The sequence below is a fragment of the Magnolia sinica genome, chromosome 10 (assembly GCF_029962835.1).
Source record: "Magnolia sinica isolate HGM2019 chromosome 10, MsV1, whole genome shotgun sequence".
NCBI classification, from domain to species: domain Eukaryota; kingdom Viridiplantae; phylum Streptophyta; class Magnoliopsida; order Magnoliales; family Magnoliaceae; genus Magnolia; species Magnolia sinica.
In genome coordinates, this window is record NC_080582.1 from 1632426 (window position 1) to 1656634 (window position 24209).

At 39.6% G+C, this 24209-nt stretch overlaps 1 protein-coding gene and 1 long non-coding RNA gene across 12 annotated transcripts in view; one reads left to right on the plus strand and one right to left on the minus strand.

The window, feature by feature from the left end:
* Positions 1-24209, minus strand: part of LOC131257730 (uncharacterized) — an 85594-nt gene that overhangs the window by 56730 nt on the left and 4655 nt on the right. The gene's annotated exons all lie outside the window — the stretch shown is intronic.
* Positions 1-24209, plus strand: part of LOC131257718 (putative disease resistance protein At1g50180) — a 123301-nt gene that overhangs the window by 17944 nt on the left and 81148 nt on the right. Inside the window, exons 1-4 of one of the 11 annotated variants that reach the window (XR_009177577.1) lie at positions 17205-20045; positions 20473-20516; positions 22319-22351; positions 22547-22864. Coding sequence is in view for 7 of the 11 variants with exons in the window: in XM_058258532.1 (XP_058114515.1) it covers positions 17265-20027 (2763 nt within the window). In the remaining 4 variants the exon portion in view is untranslated. Of the gene's footprint in view, positions 1-17204; positions 20058-20472; positions 20517-22318; positions 22865-24209 lie in introns of those variants that run through there. The other 10 variants (XR_009177576.1, XR_009177574.1, XR_009177575.1 and 7 more) reach the window with 10 other exon arrangements.

Genomic DNA, 24209 nt, shown 5'->3' on the forward strand with positions numbered 1-24209 from the left:
GTAAAATACAACTGTAACATGATCTGAAAATTTTGAAATTTTTGAGAGGAAAAAATTTAAAAGCATTAAAAATTTTAGAAGGTCATTGAAAATTTTAAAATGCCTTTTAAAATTACAACAATAATTGTTAAAAATGAGAACTTGTTGAAAAAAAATTTTGAAATGCCTTTTAAAAAAAAAGTTCAGAGAACTTGTTGAGTTATTGAGTCAATGCCTGATATGAATTACTCAAATTGAAATTGAATTTGCTCTCTTGAACCATATCTGAAGTGTAACAGGATTCTTCAGTTAATCAATCTGTAAAATACAACTGTAACATGATCTGAAAATTTTGAAATTTTTGAGAGGAAAAAATTTAAAAGCATTAAAAATTTTAGAAGGTCATTGAAAATTTTAAAATGCCTTTTAAAATTACAACAATAATTGTTAAAAATGATTTTAGAATGTAAATTAACAGCATTGGGTAGTACAGTTTATTCAACTGAATATATAACACCTGTATCATTTAAGTGTCCGCTTCTCGAATAGCATATACCACCAGAGTATCATATAACTCCCCTAAATAAATCATCAGCTCCGTTTGACTGTGAAAATACAACAACAGTAAATTAGTCTCTATACTTGGTTTAAAGAAAGCTATTAGAGTTGACACTTCCATCAAAGAATGGTTCAATCAAGACCTTACCTTTTCTTTTTGTGGTTTTCTTCTTTTCTCTTTTCAACTTGTTTCTAGCGATTAGTTTAACATCTCTCTCTCTCTCTCTCTCTCTCTCTCTCTCTCTCTCTCTCTCTGACGCAGGGATGAACGTGATGAGGTCAAGCATCGTCTCCCCCAAGAGGATAACTATTCCGAATCCACGGAATTTCTCTGGACTTCTCACAAAGGCTTCTCGAATCCACGAGAAAGAAAGTAAGCAAAATAGAAAATAAATTCTATAAAATTTGAAATTGATTAATGAATGAAATAAATAAGTTTACAACCCTTTAAATGGGGATACCAAGCAATGGGAGAGAAATCAGAAGCAAACTACAACTAAAACTCTTAGAATTCGCAACTTACTATAAATAATAAACTTACTATTTATAGACGGTCATGATGTCTACTAGTGCGCAAGGTTTTCGGTCAAAAATAGTAAGTGTCCTATTTAGCGTCTCTTTTCGCGTTGGGCGCAACTCCTAAAGCCCAACGGATAAAGAGTTATAATCAAACTAAAACTTACTATTTATAGTAAAAACAGAATTAAAATAAGAAAATGATAGTCGATCCAAGGGTATTTCCCAAATCCGACTTGGTTGGCTAAAGTAGCTCGTTCTACCCCCAAAATCATATATTTTACGCCTGATAACTCATTCCGGATTGTGAGATATGTCCGATCTAAGGTCCGACGGTTCGGATCACTTCTGTCGTCGACCAGGCCTTTTCTAATCCATCTTGGCCATGAAACTGTCAGCAACCCGCTCTCTCTCTCTCTCTCTCTCTCTCTCTCTCTCTCTCATTGCAAATGATCATGTTATCCTCTTTTTGGGATATTTCTTCATTACCCTTTCTCCATGTTAGGAGTGAAAACAAAGGATCCGGAGTGCAATTTTGGTGGTTTTGCTCGATTACTCCCTCTTTGCAAATGATTTTATCCTATTTTATGGCTTTTCTTTTTACTCTTTTTTTCTCACATAGCAATTGATTTTATCCTATTTGGGGTTTTTTTCTTACTCTTTCTCACAAATTGCAAATGATTTATCCTACTTTTGGAGCTCTTCATTAATTTTCTCCCATATTGTAAATGACTCTCTGCAAACGTTCACATTCAGTGTTTTTATTCATGTTAGCATACCACTAGGTGGAAAATCCAAGCAATGATGGTTCTTAAAATGTAGATCACCTAGACCAAAATTGGGAAAATCTACTCACTTGGTGGGCCACACTTATGGATGTCCATTGACTTACACAACGCAGCTAGGCCACCCTTTTTTATATCATGCAGTGATCTGCATGATCTGTCCCACCAATTTACATATATAGCCCAAATATTATATATATATATATATAAGACACATTAGGGACTGTTTGGCATTGTTTTTTAAGCATAAATTCGGTAAACATGTATATGAAAAACAATTTCCCACTAAGGTTTCAATGGTGAGAGATGAATCCCTACTTTTGTGGTTGGCCCACTTAAATATTAGATCTACCTAATTTTTGGAGTCTTGCATTAACATGCGGTGGCAATTAAATAGATGAATGGAGTGAATGTTGCATGATCATCATGGTGGGGCCAAATAGGGCAGACAGCTAGGGGTTATAGGAAAGTTGTCCCTAAGTCAACTCATGTACATGCCACATGTTTGCCATTGTGGCATACAGTTCTTAGATCAAATCTATCCATTAGAAAGACACCACTATATTAATTCCCTAGCTCAAGAAATAGGTCGATCCGCTGGTTAGGTGGGCCACAGTTTGGAAAACAAATATACGACAGAGAACATGGCTGAAGTAGTTTTCTAACTCATCAACCTATTTCCAATATTGGAGCCCACCTTCTAAGTAGACCAAATTAATTTTAGTAAAAACATAGTCCAAACCAAACAATGGATGGATTTGATCTTGGTCTTATGTGCCATGGTGGCACCTGTTGAGTTGTATGCGAACATTTCTCCCCATGTTTTTCCTGGCCTCTTTATGTTGAAAAATGTTTCACAAATAATATTGGAAGCTAAAAAATAAATAAATAAATAAATAATTGATACCAAGTTAAAATAGGATTCAAGTCACTCAATGAGCTCTAGTTTATATAGTATTTGGGGTGTGGACCATTACCAGCTGGTCATCATCAATACCTTAGAATGTTTGTGAAATGTTTCTAAACATTGATATTAAATTTCAAACGTTTTAAATGGCTAAATCAATGATTTGACTGTTCGATCATCAAGGACCGTTGCACCGTTTAGCATTACTACAGCCACACTACCTATGCTTGTCTCCGGCCATGCACGCGTGTATTACAAGTACCACTGGAACATATAAACTGAACATCTCAACCTCCATTTCTCCGAGTAAGAATACTCCATATGCAAATACTTATAAATAAAAAGTTTTCTCCTACATTATTCAATCATGGACTATAGGAAAAAAATAAATAAATTTTCCTTAATTTTTGTTTTAAATTTGTTTTGGCAAAGAAATGAAAATTTCAATATTATTTATTATTTCTAAAACCAAAATCTCAATTATCTCTTCCCATGTTGTTGGCATATAGATGAGAAATAGCAGCACTAGGACTCGGTAAACTCTGGATTCAGCACGTGGGACCCATTATTTTAGGACAGACGGTTGATATGATGGGACTCACCATGGATGGGAATGCCCCATATTAATCCCTCAGATTGGACAATCCTAAAACTCCCATATTGGCCTTTCTTCTGTCGAAAGTGGACCACTGTTGTAGCTCTTTCAACTTCTATTATTTGCCCATCAATTTAAGAGAGAGAGAGAGGTTAGGATCCTCCAATCCAGGAGATTTTCTTCAGCAACCCCACTCTTGTAGAGGCCCACCACATCAATCGTCCTGATGATCCAAATTATGGCCCGCAATTACGAAGTAAAGAGCCTGAACAAACTCTATACTTGCATGACCCAGTAATTGATCATGCCAAAAAACTATGGACCCATGACTCGTCCGAGTCGACTCAGATAGACTCAGTCGATTCCTATTTGGTTCGGCACCACTAGTACTGAAAATAGGCCAGACTCAGACCAGTCACCCCCTGACTCAGCTGAGTCATGGCTCGACTCAGTGTCCAACAAATCAGTTCCAGTCCCCGAGTCTTAAGATCATAGATTAGAAAAACTGCTGAGATGAAATGGGCCCATCCCTCCCGTACAAAGAAAAATCAACGCATGGACCTGAGGCATCAATGGCGAGGATCGTACGGCCAAGAAGTCCCAGGCCCAAATTTTAAGCTATTTTTGTTGGGCCGTAATTGGCCAGGCCTACTGAAAAGCTTGTCTTTCACTCAACCCAGGGCCATCGAAATCATGAATGGTTGGCCTGAAGGGGCCACATTTCTAATCTCATCATTACAAATTAGAATAAGATCTTTAGATTCGTCGGTGGATATCAATGTTTAAAGATTTCCACTCCAAGGTCTCAAGTAGTGGCAGTAGAAAAATCCAATTTCCATATCTTCAGATAGCTGGCAGCACGTGCTGACATGGCACACGTGTTCGAGGTCTAGGCCATTCATCAAGCTGGCGCCATGGGGCAACATTCCATGCCCCAAAATCTCTAATATTCAGGTTAAGTACACTTACCGAGGGATTCACCTGACAAACACCTCGAATCTTGTACACTTGCTAGCACGTGCAGATGCACGGCTGCGAGCAGCATTTTAGGGAAACGGATTGGCTGCTGACCCTGGCAGCCACTAGCCAATTGCTAGTGGTCGGTGCTCTTTGGGACCCACCATAATGTATGTGTTTCATCCATTCCGTCCATCCATTCTTCCAGATCATTTTATAGTAAGAACTCAAAAATGAGGTTGATATAAAGCTCAGTTGGACGACACAGTGTTGATTGAACTCCCACCATTAAAAACTTCTAGGGGGCCACAAAAAATTTGGATCAAGTAGATATTTTTCTCTTCCCTTCATCCAAATCTTTATGACATAATCAACAGATTAGATGTTAAATAACCATTACAGTGGTCCCTAGGAGGTTTTTAATGGTCGACATTCAATCAATACTGTTTTCCCATGATGTGGTCCACCTGAGATTTAAATTTATTTCATTTTTTGGATAAAGCTCTAAAATTATCTTTCAAAATGGATGGATGCCGTGGATAAAACACATACATCATGGTGGGGTCCACATAGCACCGACCACTAGCCACCTGGCTGGTGGCAGCGTCACTAGCCAAACGGCGTCCATTTTACATTGGGTTTTAGTTCCAGACTAGTGGGGCCCATGGATCAGAAATCCGGACGGTCGGTTAGCTGTGTCCCACCGTCGATGGCCCATAATTCCAAAATCTACACGAGAGGCCAATCTTAACCTACCGATAATTCGTGGACTCCAAATAAGATTTTAAGTAGGGATACAGCAACGGTCTAGATTCGATTGAAAGTCTCAAGATTAGTATCTAGGATCATACAGGGCAGCACACAACATACCAACGGTCTGGATTACCCAAAAATCTGCTCCAATTATCAAAATGATATCACCAACAGGGCGTGGAAGACCCCAAATAATTAATGTGGGACCCACATGTATTGTCCTCTATTTTGTCATTTTATCTTTGATCAAATTGGATGTTTGGTGCACATTAACCGGTACCATTTGATCCAATGGGCCCCACCTCATCTACGGTGGATCTGAGAGAATCAGAAGCCCGATATGAAGATTTTCAGGGCCTAAATGCTTCGGACGCGGATTCCGTCCTATCCCGCCCGTCCCTCGCCACAAACGGGCAGTTCTGCAAGGGGGCCCACCGTGATGTATCAGTTCATCCACGCCGTTCATCCCTTCTATCAGATTATTTTAAGGTATGTATGTAAAAATGTGTCAGATCTAACGGTCAAGGAAATCACAACAAATAATAAGCTTGGATTGCATTAAATGCAAGAGTCATATGTGGTGTGGTCCACTTGAGCGTTGGATCTGACTCAATTTTGTATTTGTATATTAAAATGATCTGAGAAAATGGATGAACAGCATGGATAAACACAAACATCAAGGTGGGCCCGCCTACAGAACTTCCCGTTCGTGGCCAGAGACGGGCGGGGGTTGGACGCAATCCGCGTCCAAATGCTTCCCTGTGAGGAGTGCTGATGAGTAACTGGTAATGGCACCACAGCTCAGCTGTGCAACACCATGTTTACTACCTCCATGAATTTTTTTTTTAAGCATCCGTACGGTGAAAATTGTGGGTCCCAGTCTGAGAATCATACCTATAGAGAAAGATGATGATAAAATCTCTAAATGGGCCACACTTCTATCTTGAGCAGACTATTGGTTGTCCATTGATTCCAACGGTTTCGTCCATCTGACCAGCGGACTGTCCGGATTGTTTGTGTGACATGATATTCATGGTGGGGCTTACTGTTTCATGGACAGGATATCAACTAAAGTAGAATGTTTGAGGAAACGGATTGGCTACTCCCCTTGCCAGCGGCCCCCTAGCTGATGGTTGGTGCTCTGTGGGCCCCACCATGATGTATGTGTTTCATCCATTCCGTTCATCCATTTTTAAAGATCATTTTAGTTCTTGATTCCAAAAATGAGAGAGATATAAATCCCAGGTGGACCACACCACATAAAAACAATAGTTATTGGATATCCACCAATAAAATTCTCCTAAGGTCTAATGTACTTTTTATTTGACATCCAATCTGTTGATTAGGTCATACAGGCCCAGATTAACGGGAAAAAACAAAAATTAGATTGATCCAAAGCTTTTATGGCCTCCAAAATGTTTTTAATGGTCGACGCTCGTTCAACAATGTTTCCTGTAATGTGGTCCACTTGAGATTGGGGTATACCTCATTTTTGGTCTCACATTGTAAACTGATTTGTAAAAATAGACAGACAACATGGATGAAACACATACATTGTGGTGGGGCCCTCCAGAAGTATATTTTTGGCGGGAAAAGATGGTACGGCACACCGAATAAAGCCCATGCCACCTTTGGACGCCCAAGGGTATTTCCGTCATTTAACTTTGGAGGGATTTTCAGTTCTGTCAGTCCGGTCGAAGTGGGGGGCATGCACGAACGAGCATCCAAAAACCGGCACGAATTCCACGAAAAGAAAATGACGGAAAAGCCCGCAGATCCAATCTCGAAACTTTCTGTCGAGCAGGGATAATTTCGTCATTGCACTGGTCATGGCCCACCCTTCCAGCATCTCGTTCCTGAAATCATTGCCACTTACGTCATTTTCGAGTTCTCGCGGACAATCATGGGCATTCTCGTAATTTGATCCCGTCCACCTTCCCCCCTCATCGAGGGGAAAGATAAGCGGAGCATTGTACCACAAGTGCTTGGACAGCTCTCCTCATCTCATCTAGACGTGGCATCTACTCTAAATCGAGACCTTCCAAAGAGTGGGACCTAGTGTATTTTAGTCATATCCACACCCAAAAAAGGATGTGGATTGCCTGCAGACAGTTCATCAACGATATCACAGGTGATCCGACTCTGTGGGGTCTTATCTGCGTGGTCCACCCGTTTTTCCGGCTCATTTCAGGCCATGAACCAACAAATGACCCAGATCCAAAGCTTAAATGGACTACACCACAGGAACACAGGGGTAATGAAATAACTACCGTTGAAAACTTCTTGGGCTGAAAACTTCTCAAGGCCACGGTTGAGCTGATTTTTTGAGCTCAAAGATGAGTTCGAGCCGAGTTCGAGCTTCCCCCAACTCAACTCGACTCGGATCAAACCCAACTCGAATCGAAATCAAATCAAACCAATTCAGTAACCCAGTTACTCTGATATTGATGTTGCTCATGAAATGTTTGATGAAATGACCCAATGAAGTGTGACCAATGGCAAGGGAGGTATGTATATGAAACTAATATCATTTTTTTCCCTTGATTTTTATGTTTCTTAGAAGGTGTTTGATAAAATATCTGTAAAACCATTGTTGATGTCTTAAATACAATGAAATTTCAAAGGTGTAGTCCAAGTGTTTGTGAAAATGTTGTACAGGCGAACTCAGCTCGATCTTGGCTTGAACTCAGGTCAAAATGGCCTGAGCTGCTGATCAAACCGTGCCGAGCTTGCCAATCAGGATCTAGGATCGAGCCAAGCTGAGTTTGAGTTGAGGTTAGCTAGTGGCTGAGCAGAGTCGAGCTGAGGCCACCTCGACTCGGTTTGACTCAATGTACACCCCTACCTAAAATGAACTGGAAAAACGATGGACGGTGTGGATGAAAAATAATACATCACGTTGGGTCTCACAGAGTTAGGTCACGAGGGATATCTCTGATGATCAAATAACACTGATGTCTAATTAAAAAGAATTCGTTTTGGATCGCTTAGATATCCTGATCGGAAGGTTGAGCTTATACGTCCAGTATAATTTCTGGTAAATGATGCATGTAACCTGGATCCGAGTATTTAGATGGTTCAGAGTTGAGATCTCCACCGCGTATATACCGTAATTTTGGTACAATATCCAGTACTATTTGCTGGCCAGGGTTTTGATATGGTTCAGTTCCACAGTACCACTATATGGTACAGTTGCAAGATTTTTCCCCGGTCATATTAAATTATGATGTAAACCGTTCATGCTCTGGATTGGGTGGTGAACCCAATAACACCTAGCTACGTGGTATTGGATGCTGTGGGGCCCACCGTGGTGTATGTATTTTATATCCACGTGGGCTATTCATTTTCAGCTCATTTTAGGGCTTCAGCCCATAAATGAAGCTGATCCCAAACTCCAGCGGACCAAACCACAGTAAATAGTGGGATCCACGATTGAAACCTTCACAAAGACCTGGATGAAGGGACAGACCTAGATGAAGGGAAAAGAAAGGCCCGTCTGAGATTTTGATTAGCTTTTGATTTCGGGCTCATGCTCTAAATGAGTGGATCAGTGTGGACAAAACACATACATCATGGTGGGCCCCACAGCGCCCTACATCACCTAACTGGTGTTGAAGGTGTGATACGGTATGAAGATGAATATTTTGTTCACATTCAATTCAAGATTCATTGGTCAGAATGATCAATGAAGCATGGTTATAAGAATAGAGCTTCTATATGGCAGTGATGAGAATATGAATGGTTCACATTACTCATTGACCACCTATTGACTAGTAAAATTATATTTATGTTAGTTATGATTATGCAAAAAGCACTGTAAGTATATTGAAGATGTTTTCATTTAACTCTTATTTATCATGTAACGCCTTCTTATGACTTTTCAGGAATGGACAGAAATATGGTCCACTAGAACCATTGCTTTGGTAATTAATTAGTCATTGGAAACATAACAATGAATTATCAAGAGACCTCAATTTATTCCGAACTTTAATCCATATATGGGCCATTCATGTAGTCCCAACTATTAGTACTATCTAAATTAATGGACTTGATGTATTGCATCAGCGTAGATTTCTTTTATACCAAAAGTATAGGACGCCACGATCATATTTGCGTTTGTTATGAGTTCAAATTCTTGATTAAAAAAAACTTGTACATTTGGTGGCCACGTGATATAATCACTTTTATTTTTTGATTTAAATTTACGAAACTTTTAGTTTTTTCTTACGTAGTTATAAGAAACTCCCAGCACTGTTGTGGTTTCCCGTCTGAATTGGTATTGGTATGATGTCATGAGACTTCATGATTATTTTACCACGGGAAGACAAAAAGCAGCTGCACCATGTGAGTATAAGACGCGTCATATAAAAACAAGCTATTTTTCCATTGAGCCGACTGCCTTTTTAGCTATCGACCGTAAATTGCCTCCATTTAAACTATTTCTCAACCTGGCAAACTGTTTCATATACATTAGGCAGCCCCATACAATAACGGATGCTTAATAGATTCTGTTAACCACCCAAAAGTCCATCTTACCCTTAGTTGATCGTAGATATTAACATTTGACTTTGTACTTTTCCAAATTAGAGAACTTCCCTCTACCAATGTTTTAGTCGTTTCATCGACTGCATGAATGTCGGAAGCGGATTGGCTGGTGTACCTCACATCACACCAGCTATATACCCGTTGTATTTATGTCAGCAGGTTCTGTGGGTCTGATCACGAGGTATGTGTTATATCCAAACCGTCCATCCATTTGACGAGCTCGTATTAAGGCTTGAAACGAAAAACAAGACAGATCTAACTATCGAGTGGACCACACTGTAAAAAGTAATGAGAGATTGAATGTCTACCATTGAAACCCTTTTAGGGATTATAGAAATTTTGGATCAATATGAAATTTGTTTTTCCTCTTCATCTAGATCTTTGTGACATTATTAACAGATTGGATGGAAAATAAACATTATGGTGGGCCCTATGAATTTTTTAACGGTGAAAATTATTTTCTCCGCTGCTATTTGTGGTGTGGTCTAGATAATCTTTTGATATAATTCATTTTTTGGATAATGTTTTAAAATAATATTTAAATATAGATGAACGGAATAGATATAATAAATACATCACTATGAGGCTCATGTAACTTTGATCTCCTTTGAGCCGTTCGTACAACTTGGAGCTCGAGGAGCATGAGTGCTCATCTTCGCAAGACACGTGCCTGAAGCAGCTATATAGCTGCTTTGTGATACACCAGCCAATTTGCTTCCATGAATGTCAATGCACAAGGACACATGAGGATCATTGTCCTACTACTATTTGTGGTGTGGTTCACTTGAGCATTGGAAATTACTCATTTTTTAGAACAATATATAGAGTGATCTCATCATATGGATGAACAGTTTAGATATGATAAATACATCATCTTGGGGTCATGTCACTTTGATCTCCTTTGAACCGTTCGCACAACTCAGAGCTTAGGGAGCGTGGCAGTGCTCACTTCGCACGAGACTTCTCCATGCCAGCTAGGTTACTGATGCGTGGTACAGTAGCCCATCCGCTCCATGGGGCCATAATAAGTTTATTATAAATCCACTCTGACCATTTGTTTTTGTAGCTCATTTTAGAGAACTGACCCACGGATGAGGTAGACCTGAATCTCAAATAAGAATGATTGTTGTTGTGATATCTTTTTAGATCTTAAAAAGGTTGGCTACATCATTCATTGACCACCCATTGACCAATCAAATTATATTTATGTTAGCTATGATTATGTAGAAAGCACTACAAGTATATTAAAGATGTTTTCATCCAACTCTTATTTCTCATATAACGCCTTTTTATTGGCTTTTCCATAAATGGATAGAAATATAGTACAATAGAATCGTTGACTATTTTGATAATTAATTAGTCATAGGAAAGATAACACTAAATTATCAAGAGACAACAATTTATTAGGAACTTTAATGGACCGGGTGTATGGTATTATCATAGATTTTTTTGATACCAAAAGTGTATTTGCGTTTGTCATGAGTTCAAATTTTTGATTAAAAAAGAAAACCTTGTACATTTAGTAGCCACGTGGCATAATCACTTTTATTTTTTGATTTAAATCTCCGTACGAAACTTTTGGTTTTTTAACATGTAGTTATAAAAAACTCCCTGTACGGATGTGATTTCCGGTCTGAATTGGTATTGGCATGATGTCATGAGACTTCATGATTATTTTACCACTGGAAGACAAAAGGCATTTGCGACATGTGAGTACAAGATGCGTCATATAAAACAAGCTATATTTCCATTGAGCCGACTGACTTTTATTAACTATGGACCGTAAACCGCCTGCATTTAAACTATTTCTCAACCTGGCAAACTATTTCATATATATCACGCAGCCTCTTACAATAACTGATACTTAAAAGATTCAACTGTTAACTACCCAAAAGTCCGTCTTACCATAGTTGACTGCAGATATTAATGTTTGACCTTGAACTTTTCCAAATTACAGAATTTCCCTCCACTAACGTTTTAGTCATTTTATCGATTGCATGAATGTCGTTGCACGAGGACACATGAGGATCATTGTCCCACTATTATTTATGATGTGGTTCACTTGGTCCTTGAAAATTACTCATTTTTTAGAACAATATCTAAAATGATCTCGTCATATGGATGAACAGTTTGGATATGATAAATACACCATTGTGGGGGTCATGAACCGTTAGTACAACTCGAGCTCATGGAGCGTCAGCGCTCACTTCGCACGACACTTCTGTCAGTTAGGTTACTGGTGTGTGGTACAGCAGCCCATGCGCTATTTGTTTTTGCGGTTCATTTTAGAGAACCGCCCCACGGATGAGGCAGACCTGAAGCTTAAGTACGCCACACGATAGAAAAAAAGTGATAGTGAACGATTGCTGTTGAGATATCTTGGGACATCGTGACGCTCATTTTCAGCTCCTGATCTTTTTCATTTATGGGTTCCTGTCCTAAAATGAGCTGGAAGAAAAGATGAACTTGGTGGGTTTCCAAAAACCATCAATCGTGGCCTCACGCACAGTTAGAGTGGGGTTGGCACCACTATCAACGTCACAGGCTAGGTGGACATTTAAGTCCGGCTTGTAACCAGTGCTTAACTTAGGTGGAGCCCACCATTATTTTTGTGACAAATCCACTCCGTCTGTTTTATCATCTCATTTTGTGGCATGGGCTGAAAATTTCTTCTGATCTAATCCTCAAGTGGGCCAAACGAACATGAAAAAGTGGAAGTTAAATGCTCGCCCTTGAAACATTCATGGAGCCACGTGATACTTTTAAAAATTCTAATCGTCCATCTATTTTTTCCAGATCATTTTATAACATGAACCAAAAAATGAAATCAATACCAAGCTCTAGTGGGCTATATGACGGGAAAGAGTGAGATGGAAAGGCCACCGTTTGAAACATCTCCAGGCCATCGTGGCACCACTTTTAGCTTTAGATCCTTAGTTTTATACCCGTACACTAAAATGAGTTGAGAAAACAGATGGACGGGGTGGATTTCTAACAACATAAAAGTGGGCCCGCCTATGGTCAGGGTTAAGTTTGCACGCGTCCTACCCGGCATGTGTCCAGTTGGGAACCGGCAGCAGCATTGAATGGCCATCTTGATGTATGGGTCATATCCACACCATCCATCCAATTTTTTTTTGTATCATTTTAGACTATAAGCTCAAACTTGAGGATGATACAAGGCTCAAGTGGACTGCACCGCAGGAAGCAGCGATGATCATGACTACCGCTGTTGAAACTTTTCTAAGGCCCACCATGATGTTTATTTGACATGAAACCGTTCCCAGCTGGAGACGGGCAGAGGTAGGACGCAATCCGCGTCCGTTTGCATAGCAGTTAAACCAATCAGCCATAGCCAGTGTTTGGCAGACATTAGGTACAGGGGATGACAGTGTTTTTTTTTTTTTTTTTGTCAGCTTATTAGTACACACCAACTGTCCGTGCATGCACTGTTAGCCACCCTACTAGGGATCGATACCAAGACCTCAAGTGTTAAAACGAGGTATATCGGCTCAGTCTCCACTTGAGCTATGATCAGGGTGTTTTCCATGAGATGAGAGTTGCTCGATCATTGGTGGGCCATAATAATGTTTGTTAATCCAATCCGTTCATCTGTTTTTCCAACTCAATTTAGGGTGTGGGACAAAAAATGAGGCTAATTTTGAGCACAAGTGGGCCAAGGATCAGGGTGTTTTCCATGAGATGAGAGTTGCTCGATCATTGGTGGGCCATAATAATGTTTGTTAATCCAATCCGTTCATCTGTTTTTCCAACTCAATTTAGGGTGTGGGACAAAAAATGAGGCTAATTTTGAGCACAAGCGGGCCAAATGAACATGAAGCATTCAGAATTGAATGTCCGCTGTTGAAATATTTTTAGGGCCATAGGATGTTCGTGAGAAATCGACCCTGTCCATCCGTTTTTCCATATCATTTTATGGACTGGATCCGAAAATGAGGCCAATAACAAGATCCGGCGAGCAAATTCACAAGAAACAGTGGGGAATGAGAACCACCGTTTAAAATTCCTGAGGCCATCTGGGGCTCACATTGGGGCTCACTTTGTGTTTTGAATCTAGTTCATTTTTTGAATCCAAAACTAAAGTGAGCGGGAAAAACATTTGAATGGCTTAGATTTCTCAGAAACAATAAAGTATGCCCCACATACGGTCAGGAGTTAGGGTAGCGCAAATGTGAAATAGGGTTGAAAGTCCGGTGGGTCGGTGCACAACCCTAGCTAGCCCAACCCAAGGTTCCTATACCTTAACCCTAACCCAAGCCAACTCAACCTCAGGTTAGAAATTTTCAACCCAAGCCCAATCTAAGCGGGCTTGGTCGGGTTGGTGGGATTGATACATGCTAATATTTTTGTTATTAAATTAGTCTATACATTTTCCATCCACGTCTTTTTTTTTTTTTTGTACCTATAATTTTATTAATTATATATGTAGTTTTTTATTATCATAAATAACTTCATTTTTCCTAAACATACAAGTTAAAATATATGACAACTATTCCCTTAAAAGTTGTATTGTGTAGCACCCCATCTATTTGGGAGAGAGAAATCCGGTGTATCTTATTAGCTTGAGCCATCAAAAATGATGTGGACCAATAAAACCCAACGGCAATTAAATTTCTTGTGCCTTCAACACAGACAATCCACACTCAATTATAATGTATAACTTATATATCGACCAGGCTCAGGTTGGGTTGAGCAACTCGAGACCTTAACTCTAGCCCGACCTAAGCTTTATCGGGTTGGTGTTTATACAGCCTAAGCCCGAGACCAAACTCAATACATCTTGCCTGAGCCTAACCCAATGTCAACTCGATGAAGGGTTGTTAATCCACTGTAACGAAGGGAGATTGCAAGTGTGGTAAAGCAAGGGTAGTTTTGCCAATTTCAAAATACAATGCACCATTGGTGTAGGTAAATAATAGCGAGCGGTTTAATGTCTAATGGCATAAACTATGGGCGGGTTTTCAGAAATATTTTAAAATAGGAATTTTTCGTACATCCCGTAAAAGTTAAGCGGCCACGAGGAAAATTCCCTAAAAACAAAAGGATAAAAACAAAGAGGAAAAAGCTAATGAATGTCCATGAATGGAGGACACGTCGCCCCTCGAAGCAAAAAAGAAAAAGCTAATGAGAGCGGAGGACGCGTCACCCCTCCGCGGATTAAGTGTTCTCTCGTATAACATGTTATAGGATATTTCCTTGACCATGGGGCTCACCTTGATGCGTGTTTTGTTAATCCATGCCGTCCATCAATTTTTTTTCAGATCATTTTATAGGAAAATACTAAAAATGAAGTAGATCAAAGTCTAAAGACCGTACCATTAAAAACAATGGTCACTAAACAACCATCATTAAAAACTTCTTAGGATGCGCTGTACTGTTTGTTTTCCATCCAACATTTAGATTAAGTGGCACGAATTTGGACAAAAGCAATATATGTATGTTCCCCAAAACTTTCGTACTCCCCAATGGATTTTTTTAATTATGGACAATCAATTACTAATCTTTTTTTAGCATGTGGTCCATCTCAGATTTGGATCTATCTAATTTTTGATTCACTATATAAAATGATCTTGAAAAAAATGAGTGAACGGAATGGATAAAATACATAGACTATGGTTGGGCCAAAGATCTTAATCAGTTCTGCCTACAAACGGTGCTCATGGTACACTGAGGGAAAAAAAAACATAGAGGACGAAAAGACCTAACAAAGAGAAAAGGCACTGTCTTCTCCCCTTTAACTCGGTCGTAAAGAAAACGCGTGGAAAGATCCAAAACGCGTATGCCTTTGCACCGACTCGGTGCAAAAGCATTTCGGGCCAAAACCTTTGGAAGCCGATTAGGTTTTACCCCACCTTGATGAATGGGGTTTATATTCATATTGTCCATCCACTTTCTCCTATCATTATTTCGCGATGGGAAAAATTAAGCAAATATAAATAACGGTTGGATCATATCACCGGAGAAAAAAAAACGTAAGTTACCGTGTGAAGGACGCGGATTTCGCAGGAAGTTTATCCACAATGATGTTGGGTGGGGCCAACTGAAATGTATGTGAGAAATTCATTCCGTCTATTCATTTTGTCAGCTCATTTTAAGACGTGAGACCAAAAATGAAGTAGATACAAAACTCAAGTGGGTCACACAAGAGGGAAAATTAGGAAAAGAAATTCCCACCGTTGAAACCTTCTTAGGCTCCAACTTAATGTTTACATGCTATTCAACCCGTTTATAAGGCCATTTCAAATGGGATGAAGTGAAAACACCAAAAATATAGCTTGATACATAACTTTTATGGCTATAAGAATGCTTCAACGGTGCTTACTGAATTCCCACTATTTCCTCTCGTGTGGCTTACTCGATTGTTAGATACACCTATTTTTTTGTCAAAGGTCCTAAAATGAGTTCTCAAAACAGATGAACAGAGTGGATTTTAAAAAACATTTCGATGGGCCCCACCAGCATCCTTGCACAGGAACTTTTGCGAAAGGCCGAAATCCGCGTCCCAGTTAGAAGCTTTCTATAGACTCAAAAGATTTTCAACACTGGGTAAAGGGTTCGAAGTAACCATAGGTGGTGAGATTCAGAATGCGCGTGGGTTTGTGTGCGCGTGAAAAAATAAAGCTTTCTACGTATCACAAAAGTTTTGTATCAAGCTGATGTTTGTATTTTATCTCCATCCAGATATGGTTAACGGTACCAATGGGTTGGATGGAAAAAAACATTACAGATCTGCTTATTATAAAACCCAAAAAGTTTATAATGGTGGGCATTCAGTCATCCCCGTTTATTATGGTGTTGTCCACATGAGATTTTGATCTTATTAAATTTCTAGACCATGAGTTAAAATGAGCTGGAAAAATGGATGGAGAGAATGGATATACGACACATCATCACGGTGAGCCCCACAGTCAGATCCCGGCTGCCACTTAATCCACTCTCAAAACTTTGCAGTAGGGTTTCATTTTATAAAAGTGGGCGCAACATTCATGTATCTTATCCACGCGGTCCATCTGTTATTCTTCAGTGACATTTTAAGAGTACGAACTCAAAATCGAAGCATATCCAAGGCTAGAAGTAGACCGCAACAGCATAAACAGTAGAAATTAAATGTGTACCATTGAAAACTTCCTCGGTGTTATAGAAATTTTCAATCCAGCTGATATTTGTTTTTTCCCTTCATCCATATCTCCGTAGCCCATGGAACATAGCTGTGGACCCTGGGAAGGTTTCAACGGTGGATGGTCATTATCCCTGCTGTTTCCTCTGATATGGTCCACTTGAACTATGGATATGCTTCAATTTTAGGGTCATGATCTAAAATAAGCTGATAAAACGGATGGATATAGCGTGGATAATACATATACATCACGCGTGGACTTAGAGAGATTACTCAGGCAAATTCTAACCCTTGATCCGGCGGTATTAATCTCCAATCAACAGCATAAATTCAAGCTCTCGCATCTACAATCATCGATGACATTGAGGGAATTAAGCCAGCGTCTTTTACTCTCCAAAATTTCACATGTGCGTGACTGTGGAGGATCATCGTCAGTAAAGTCCACAGTGAAGAGACCTGCAACTTGAAGTGAAGAGAAACAAAGCTTTTATCTGAATTTCTTTCCAGTGAGAGAAAAAAGAGTGAGGAAAGATGTCCATTGTCGAGTCCATTGTCAAGCTCCTTCTCCAAAAACTCGCTGACCCAATCCTTCAAGAAGCCATTTTCTTATATGGCGTTGGTGATCAAGTCGAATGGCTAGAGGCGGAATTTAAGCGGATGCAATGCTTCTTGGAAGACGCAGACGCCAAACAAGAAGGAGATAGAAGAGTAAAGGGCTGGGTGGGGGATGTGAGAGATGTTGCATATGATGCTGAGGACGTCATCGACACCATTCTCTTCAAGGTAGCAAACTTGAGGCGAACTGGCATTAAAAGGTACGCTTGCATCTTCAATGAATTGAAACCTCGCCATGAGGTGGGATCGAAGATCGAGCGAATAAAGGCTAAAATCCGTGCGATCTCTGAAAGTAGATCGACGTATGGAATTGAAAATATAGGCCAAGGAGCAGGAACGAGCTCTTCCGGTCTAAGCCTCCAAGAATGGAGGCTCACTTCTCCTCTTTCTCAAGAAACAGATTTTGTTGGCTTTGAGAAGGAATTGGAGATGTTGGTGGCCCAGTTAACAGAGGGAGAGCTGCGACGTTGTGTTGTTTCTGTAGTAGGAATGGGTGGTCTCGGTAAGACCACTCTTACTAAGAAACTTTATAACGCTAATACTGTTAAGAAACATTTCCATACTCATGCATGGATTTCTGTTTCACAAGAGTATTCTGCGAGAGATCTTTTGCGGGTCTTTGTAAGACGTTGGAGGGTGGTATCTGACAAAGCAGCGGAGAAATTGAACATTGCTGAGCTGAGGGACAAGATTTCCGAGTATCTGAACGACAAGAGATACTTGGTGGTCTTGGATGATATATGGAAAAGGGAAGCATGGGATGCTTTGAAGGATGCATTTCCGGATGCGAATAATGGCAGTAGGGTCATGCTCACCACACGAATCAAAGACGTTGCTTCATATGCAGATCGACGAAGCCAGCCCCACGAACTTCGATTTCTAACCAATGAAGAGAGCTGGGATTTGTTCCGTAAAAAAACATTCGCAGGACAAGATGGGGGTTGGCCGCCGGATTATTTGGAGAAGCTGGGAAGAGAGATTGTGGAAAAATGCCATGGTCTCCCTCTTGCTATCGCAGTCATTGGAGGGCTCTTATCAGGAAAGGAACCAAGGGAGTGGGACAATGTACGCAAGAGCATCAGCTGGCAGTTTGTCGAAGGAGAAGTCCAAATCTCCAGCATATTATCTTTAAGCTATAAAGATTTGCCTTATTACTTAAAACCATGTTTTCTATACCTGGGAAATTTTCCAGAGGACTACGAGTTCCATGCCAATGAATTGATTGGACTGTGGGCAGCAGAAGGGTTTCTTAAAGAAAGAGGGGAACTAACATTGGAAGAGGTTGGAGAAGATTATCTGATGCAGTTGGTTCAGAGAAGTATGGTTCAATTGACAAGAAGAAATTCAAGCAGGGGTATCAAAAGCTGTCGTATCCACGATCTTTTGCGTGATCTGTCCATATCAGAAGCTAAGGAAAGCAAGTTTCTCGAAGTTCGCCGTGACAATGGGAATGCTCCTTCCGCATCTAGAGCCCGTCGACTTGCAATTCACCTTAATGAGCCGAAGTACATTTCCTTAAGTAGTTCCCATCCGCACCTTCGTTCTGTGTTGATCTACATCCAAGGCTATACATCGCTTCAAAAGGAACAAAGCAAGTTTCTATTCCAAGGCTTTAAGTTGCTTAGGGTGCTATATCTAGCTGGTGTAGAAATAAGAGAGCTACCAAAGCAAATAGGTGAACTAATCCATTTGAGATATCTCAGGTGTACTAAAACTGAGTTAGAAACCCTCCCATCATCGATAGGCAATCTTATCAATTTACAAACTCTATTTCTACAATCTATTAATCATATTGTAGTACCCGACACAATTGGGAAGATGCATCAGTTAAGACATCTTCGATTGCCCGGGAACAAACCGCAGATAATTATGTCTACGGGATCAGTGATAGAAGAGCGACATTTTGGAGTGATACAAGGGCATCCAAGGCTCGACCTGATAAGTAACCTCCAGACTCTATATGGAGTATATGCTGGCAAATGGATGGAGGGTTGCTTGGGAAAGCTCACCAATCTTAGAGAAATAAAAATACTTTTCGAAACGGGAGCTGATGCTGAGTTATTCTCTGAGGCGATTGTCAATCTGAACTGCCTCCATCATCTGTGGGCGCGGATGTCAGTACCGATACGTATTTTTGAAGGCAGTGCCAAAGTTTTGCCGTTACCTAATCTTTCACATCTTCTCAAGTTAAGTAAGTTGTATTGGGGAGGAAAGTTAGAGACGTTCCCTGAATTTCCAACAAATCTCACCAAACTCACCTTGGAATGGTCCGGTTTAAAGGAAGACCCAATGGCGACGTTGGAGAAGCTGAAAAGCCTTCGCATTCTCAAATTGCTCGGTGCTTCATATGATGGAGTGGAAATGGCTTGCTCTGCACAAGGGTTTCCTCAACTCGAATCCTTACATCTTCAAGCGTTATGTAATTTAAAGGAGTGGAGAGTGGAGGAAGGAGCTATGCCAAGTCTTTTACATTTATGGATAGGTGACTGCAAGCAATTGAAGAAACTTCCAGAAGGACTGCAACACGTGACTACCCTCAAGAAATTGGAGCTGTGGTGGATGCGTGACGAATTCAATGCAAGGGTTCGAGAAGACGGGGGAGAGGATTGGTATAAGATCCGGCACATACCCTCCATCGACATACAACAGATGATTAGATTCGAAGCATTCGGACTTTAATTTCTATCATTATGAGAGGTACATACATAGGTGATACTTGTTTCCACTCTTCATTTTTATTTACCTTTTAATCCATACTTCAAGATAGTATCTTATAGTCTCAAGAATTTTAAATTCTAGTTATATACTTTGAGAAATTTATTCTTTTAAACACTTTAAATTCTTTCTATAAAAATCTAATGCTGGTTTCTCCATTCCTTTCATAGTTTGTAAGACAAATTAAGTCTTTTATTATAATTTTGGAATGCTGTTTAATTATTTCTTTATGTACAAATCTGCACGCTACTTGTTTGAAAAAATGCTTCAACCAAGACCATCTTTTGAATGAGTGCATCATTACAGTTTTTGTATTTATGTATTTCTATTTTGTTGGTGAATTACTTTTCTATGAATAATTGCACATCATTTTTAGGCTTTACCCAGATATTTAATTTGTACTCTCTAGATTTTCAGTGGCAGGGAGGCCGGTTGGTGGCCATGCAATGCGTAGTGAGCTCACGTTTTTTTTTGCTTTGGTGTTTTGGGGATCCATTCTGTCTCATAGCTTGCTGTCTACATATTTTTGTCCTATAAGCCATTCGGTATATATTTTTCAGATGAATGGATTTTGTATTTGTTTCCTTCCTACAATAGGTGAGGCCCCATTGATTTTATTTATTATTTTTTTTTTTTAGGAGCCTGCCCGAAAAAATGTACAGTCCGTTCTTGGAATCAAAGTTTTAGATCAAAGTGGATATATATATATATATATATATATATATATATATATATATATATATTATATATATATATATATATATATATATATATATATATATATATATATATATAGGAGCCTGCCTGAAAAAATGTACAGTCCGTTCTTGGAATTAATAATATTATAGGTGACTTGCTCACACCTTTAATTAATAATTTTTTTAAAAAGGCTATGATCATACAGTCCCCGTCTTGGCAAAAACAGAACACACTACACACGTGCCAGCCTGGCACATGTACTGGACATATGAGCCGTGCACATGGCGAGACTCACTCCAGTTATTCGGATGTCATGGACAAGTTGGTACGTGCACCTACGAGGTGATTAAGGACGTGCTTTGATTACAGATTGGAGGGCTTTGATGGGTGTTATCTTGCATTGATTGAATCCAGCATCAGTTGATTGAATCCAGCATCAGCTAAGAGTCTCCTCCACTCCTTTTTTTCCTCCTGTCTTAGCCAGCATTATCTTGTCCATTGCTAACCTCATATGTTCAAGCTCATGCAGATCATCAACGCCTATGATAATGTCGACTATGATAACCATACCACTCTCTGCATCTATGGCATCCTTACATCTCTTTAAGATCTTCACAAAATCCTCATCACCCCAGTTGTGTAGTACCCACTGCAACCAACGATTGATGAGAGAGTTTACACATAAGCATAACCAAGCTGCTCATCAAGAGAGTGTCACTGTATAGCTTCCCTTACACAAGATTCAGGCTGTCTGCTCATCTGATGCACCATATGTTAAATGCTAACTGTCCATTACATTTGCATAGTATTGACTCACATTATTTGCATCCGACCTGATTCTTGGACCAAGCATAAGTTGTGGGTAAGTTTTCCTAACATGTGTGTGAAGCATTGCCCAACCAATGTAGCACAAGGTTGTGAGATAAAAGCTTTCTATTAAGTGGGCCACACTTTTTAGAACTTTTGGCTTAAAAATCAAGTGTTTCCTTCCTCAAGTGGACCACTGTGTACGAAACAAATGGATGTTTGAAAGAGCTGTATTAGCCTTTCTTTTTTCCTTTTTGTATATTGTGCCCAACTTCAAGAGCAATAAACTTGATTCTTGTGCGAGGCTCATCTAATGGAAAATTGGGTTCTCAAACACATGTTCCACATTAGCATATGTGGCCGCATGTGGATGGTCATAATTCCACATGCGTGTGGGCTTAGCCTCTGTTGAATGTTAACTTGATAAGATTTTTTTAGTAGTTTAGTAGCACCATATGATAGTTGGTGTTACAACATGTATAGTGTTCAATTGCAGTAGTGTAATTTTTGTTTTATACAGAGAACTCACTGAGGAGCTAATGCATTTGAATTTGTTTGCATTCTATCCATTCTTTGAAGCCCATATTGGATGAGTATACTAATTGCACATTGTGTCCGTAATATTCCTGCAACCTAAAAATTCTCTATTTGTTATGACCAAGTAAATCTAATTGGAAGTTCCTTGCCATCCAATCTTCCACTATCTCTTTTCCTGGGCAATTGATGTATTATTTACATGTCTTTTGTAGGGCAACCATCGAGAGGTTAGACAGGAGCTTCGAGTAAGATTTTTGGAGCATCTTTCGTTTATGGCAGAGTGTATTAAATCAAAGTTTGGATTTCAGAACTACTAGCCCCACTTGTTTCATGCATCAAGATACTTGGACTGAATGCATTTGAAGCCTATACTTACTGTTTTATCAATTATTATTCTAGTATATAACTTTTAGGTTCTAATCATAAATTTCATTTTCCAGGCATTTTTCTCACAACAGAGATTGCAGTGACCTGCATATACTAAGTGACTAGACGAATTGAAGAATGGTGGAATGGTGGAATGGTGACTAGACAGTGATGAGATGTTTGGACGATCATTTGTATTTGTAACTCAAGGATTTATGTACTTTCTGTTTGAGATCTTTCAATCTGGAACCATGCACTAATATTCGTTATATGCTCTGCATTTTAATTTGGGTTAATTGTATTGTTAATGTTTGACTTATTTTACTGTATGCATTGTTTGCCTGTAATATGTTAGTTGAAAACTCAAATAAGAAATAATTTCTTTACAGTGTGGTTCTGGGAGGGCTTCCACTATTTTACTGCTTTAGGGATTACATATCTCAAAGGCTTGAAGCATTGGTGAGTTCTAGCGTGCATCCAGATTGGGCCAATCATTTCAATAGTTTGGATCACTGAACTACACGCTCAATTGCTCTGAAACATTTATCCAAACCATCTAATTACTCCATAGGAAATAGGCAAACCATATCTATTATATACTAGAAAAGTTCCATAATTCTCTAGACCATCCATCATGCGAGGCCTACAAGGAAAGGGACAATGCATATTTGTCATGGTCGTACATGCGAAAGGAAATGGCTTGTGCTGCACAAGGGTTTCCTCGACTCGAATCCTTACGTCTTGAATAGTTAAAAGTACTTAGAGTGGAGTATTGAGGAAGGAGCCATGCCAAATCTTTTACATTTACAGATCAGTGAATGCAAGAAATATTTGAAGAAGCTTCCAGAAGGATTGGAACACATGACTACCCTCAAGAAATTGGAGCTGTGGAGGATGCCCCATGAATTCAAGCACAGGCTTCGAGAAGACGAAGGAAAGGATTTGCATAAGATTCAGCAATATCCTCCGTCCACATGCAGCAATAGGGAGACAATCTAAGCACGGGCACGGTCTCTCTTTGTGAGAGCTACGCTTGGTGAAACTTCTTTCCCCTACTTTCCCCTCTTCATTGTTATTTACCTGTCAATCCATACTTGAAGCTAGTATAATCATTTGAATTATTATTATTATTATTTTTAACACAATTACTCACACCATATGATGGGATTTCATCACAATGAATACTGGAACTCATGATCTTGTAGTACCATATGGTGGGATTTCACAACAATGGGTACTTGAATTCATGACCTTGTGTTGAAACTCCTGTGAGCTTATCACTGAAGAAAAGAAGAACCAACAAACTACTTAATATAAATAAATTTACATTCTGATACTGTTTTCTTCAATGAGCTACCCATACCTTTTACTCATTACCTCGGGATAGATTTCTTAACAATGGTGGGCATTCAATTACCACTGTTTCCTTTGGTGTGATCCACCTGATATTTGCATATGCCTCATTTTTGTGTGCATGTCCTAATATGAGCTTCTGAAATGGATGAACAGAGTGACTAAACCCATACATCATAGCCTTTGGTGTGATCCAGCACTGACCAGTATTGGGGTGGGGAGTACCAAATCTTCTTGTCCTCAAGGAAACAGGTGGCTCGGTGGTCCCCACCTTAATGTTTATGTCAAATCCACACTGATCACTAGGCGTATCACCCCTGTTAGGCCCTAGCCCAAGCTCAGCTCTATCCATGATTCAGGTAGGCCTCACGATTGAAATAGCAC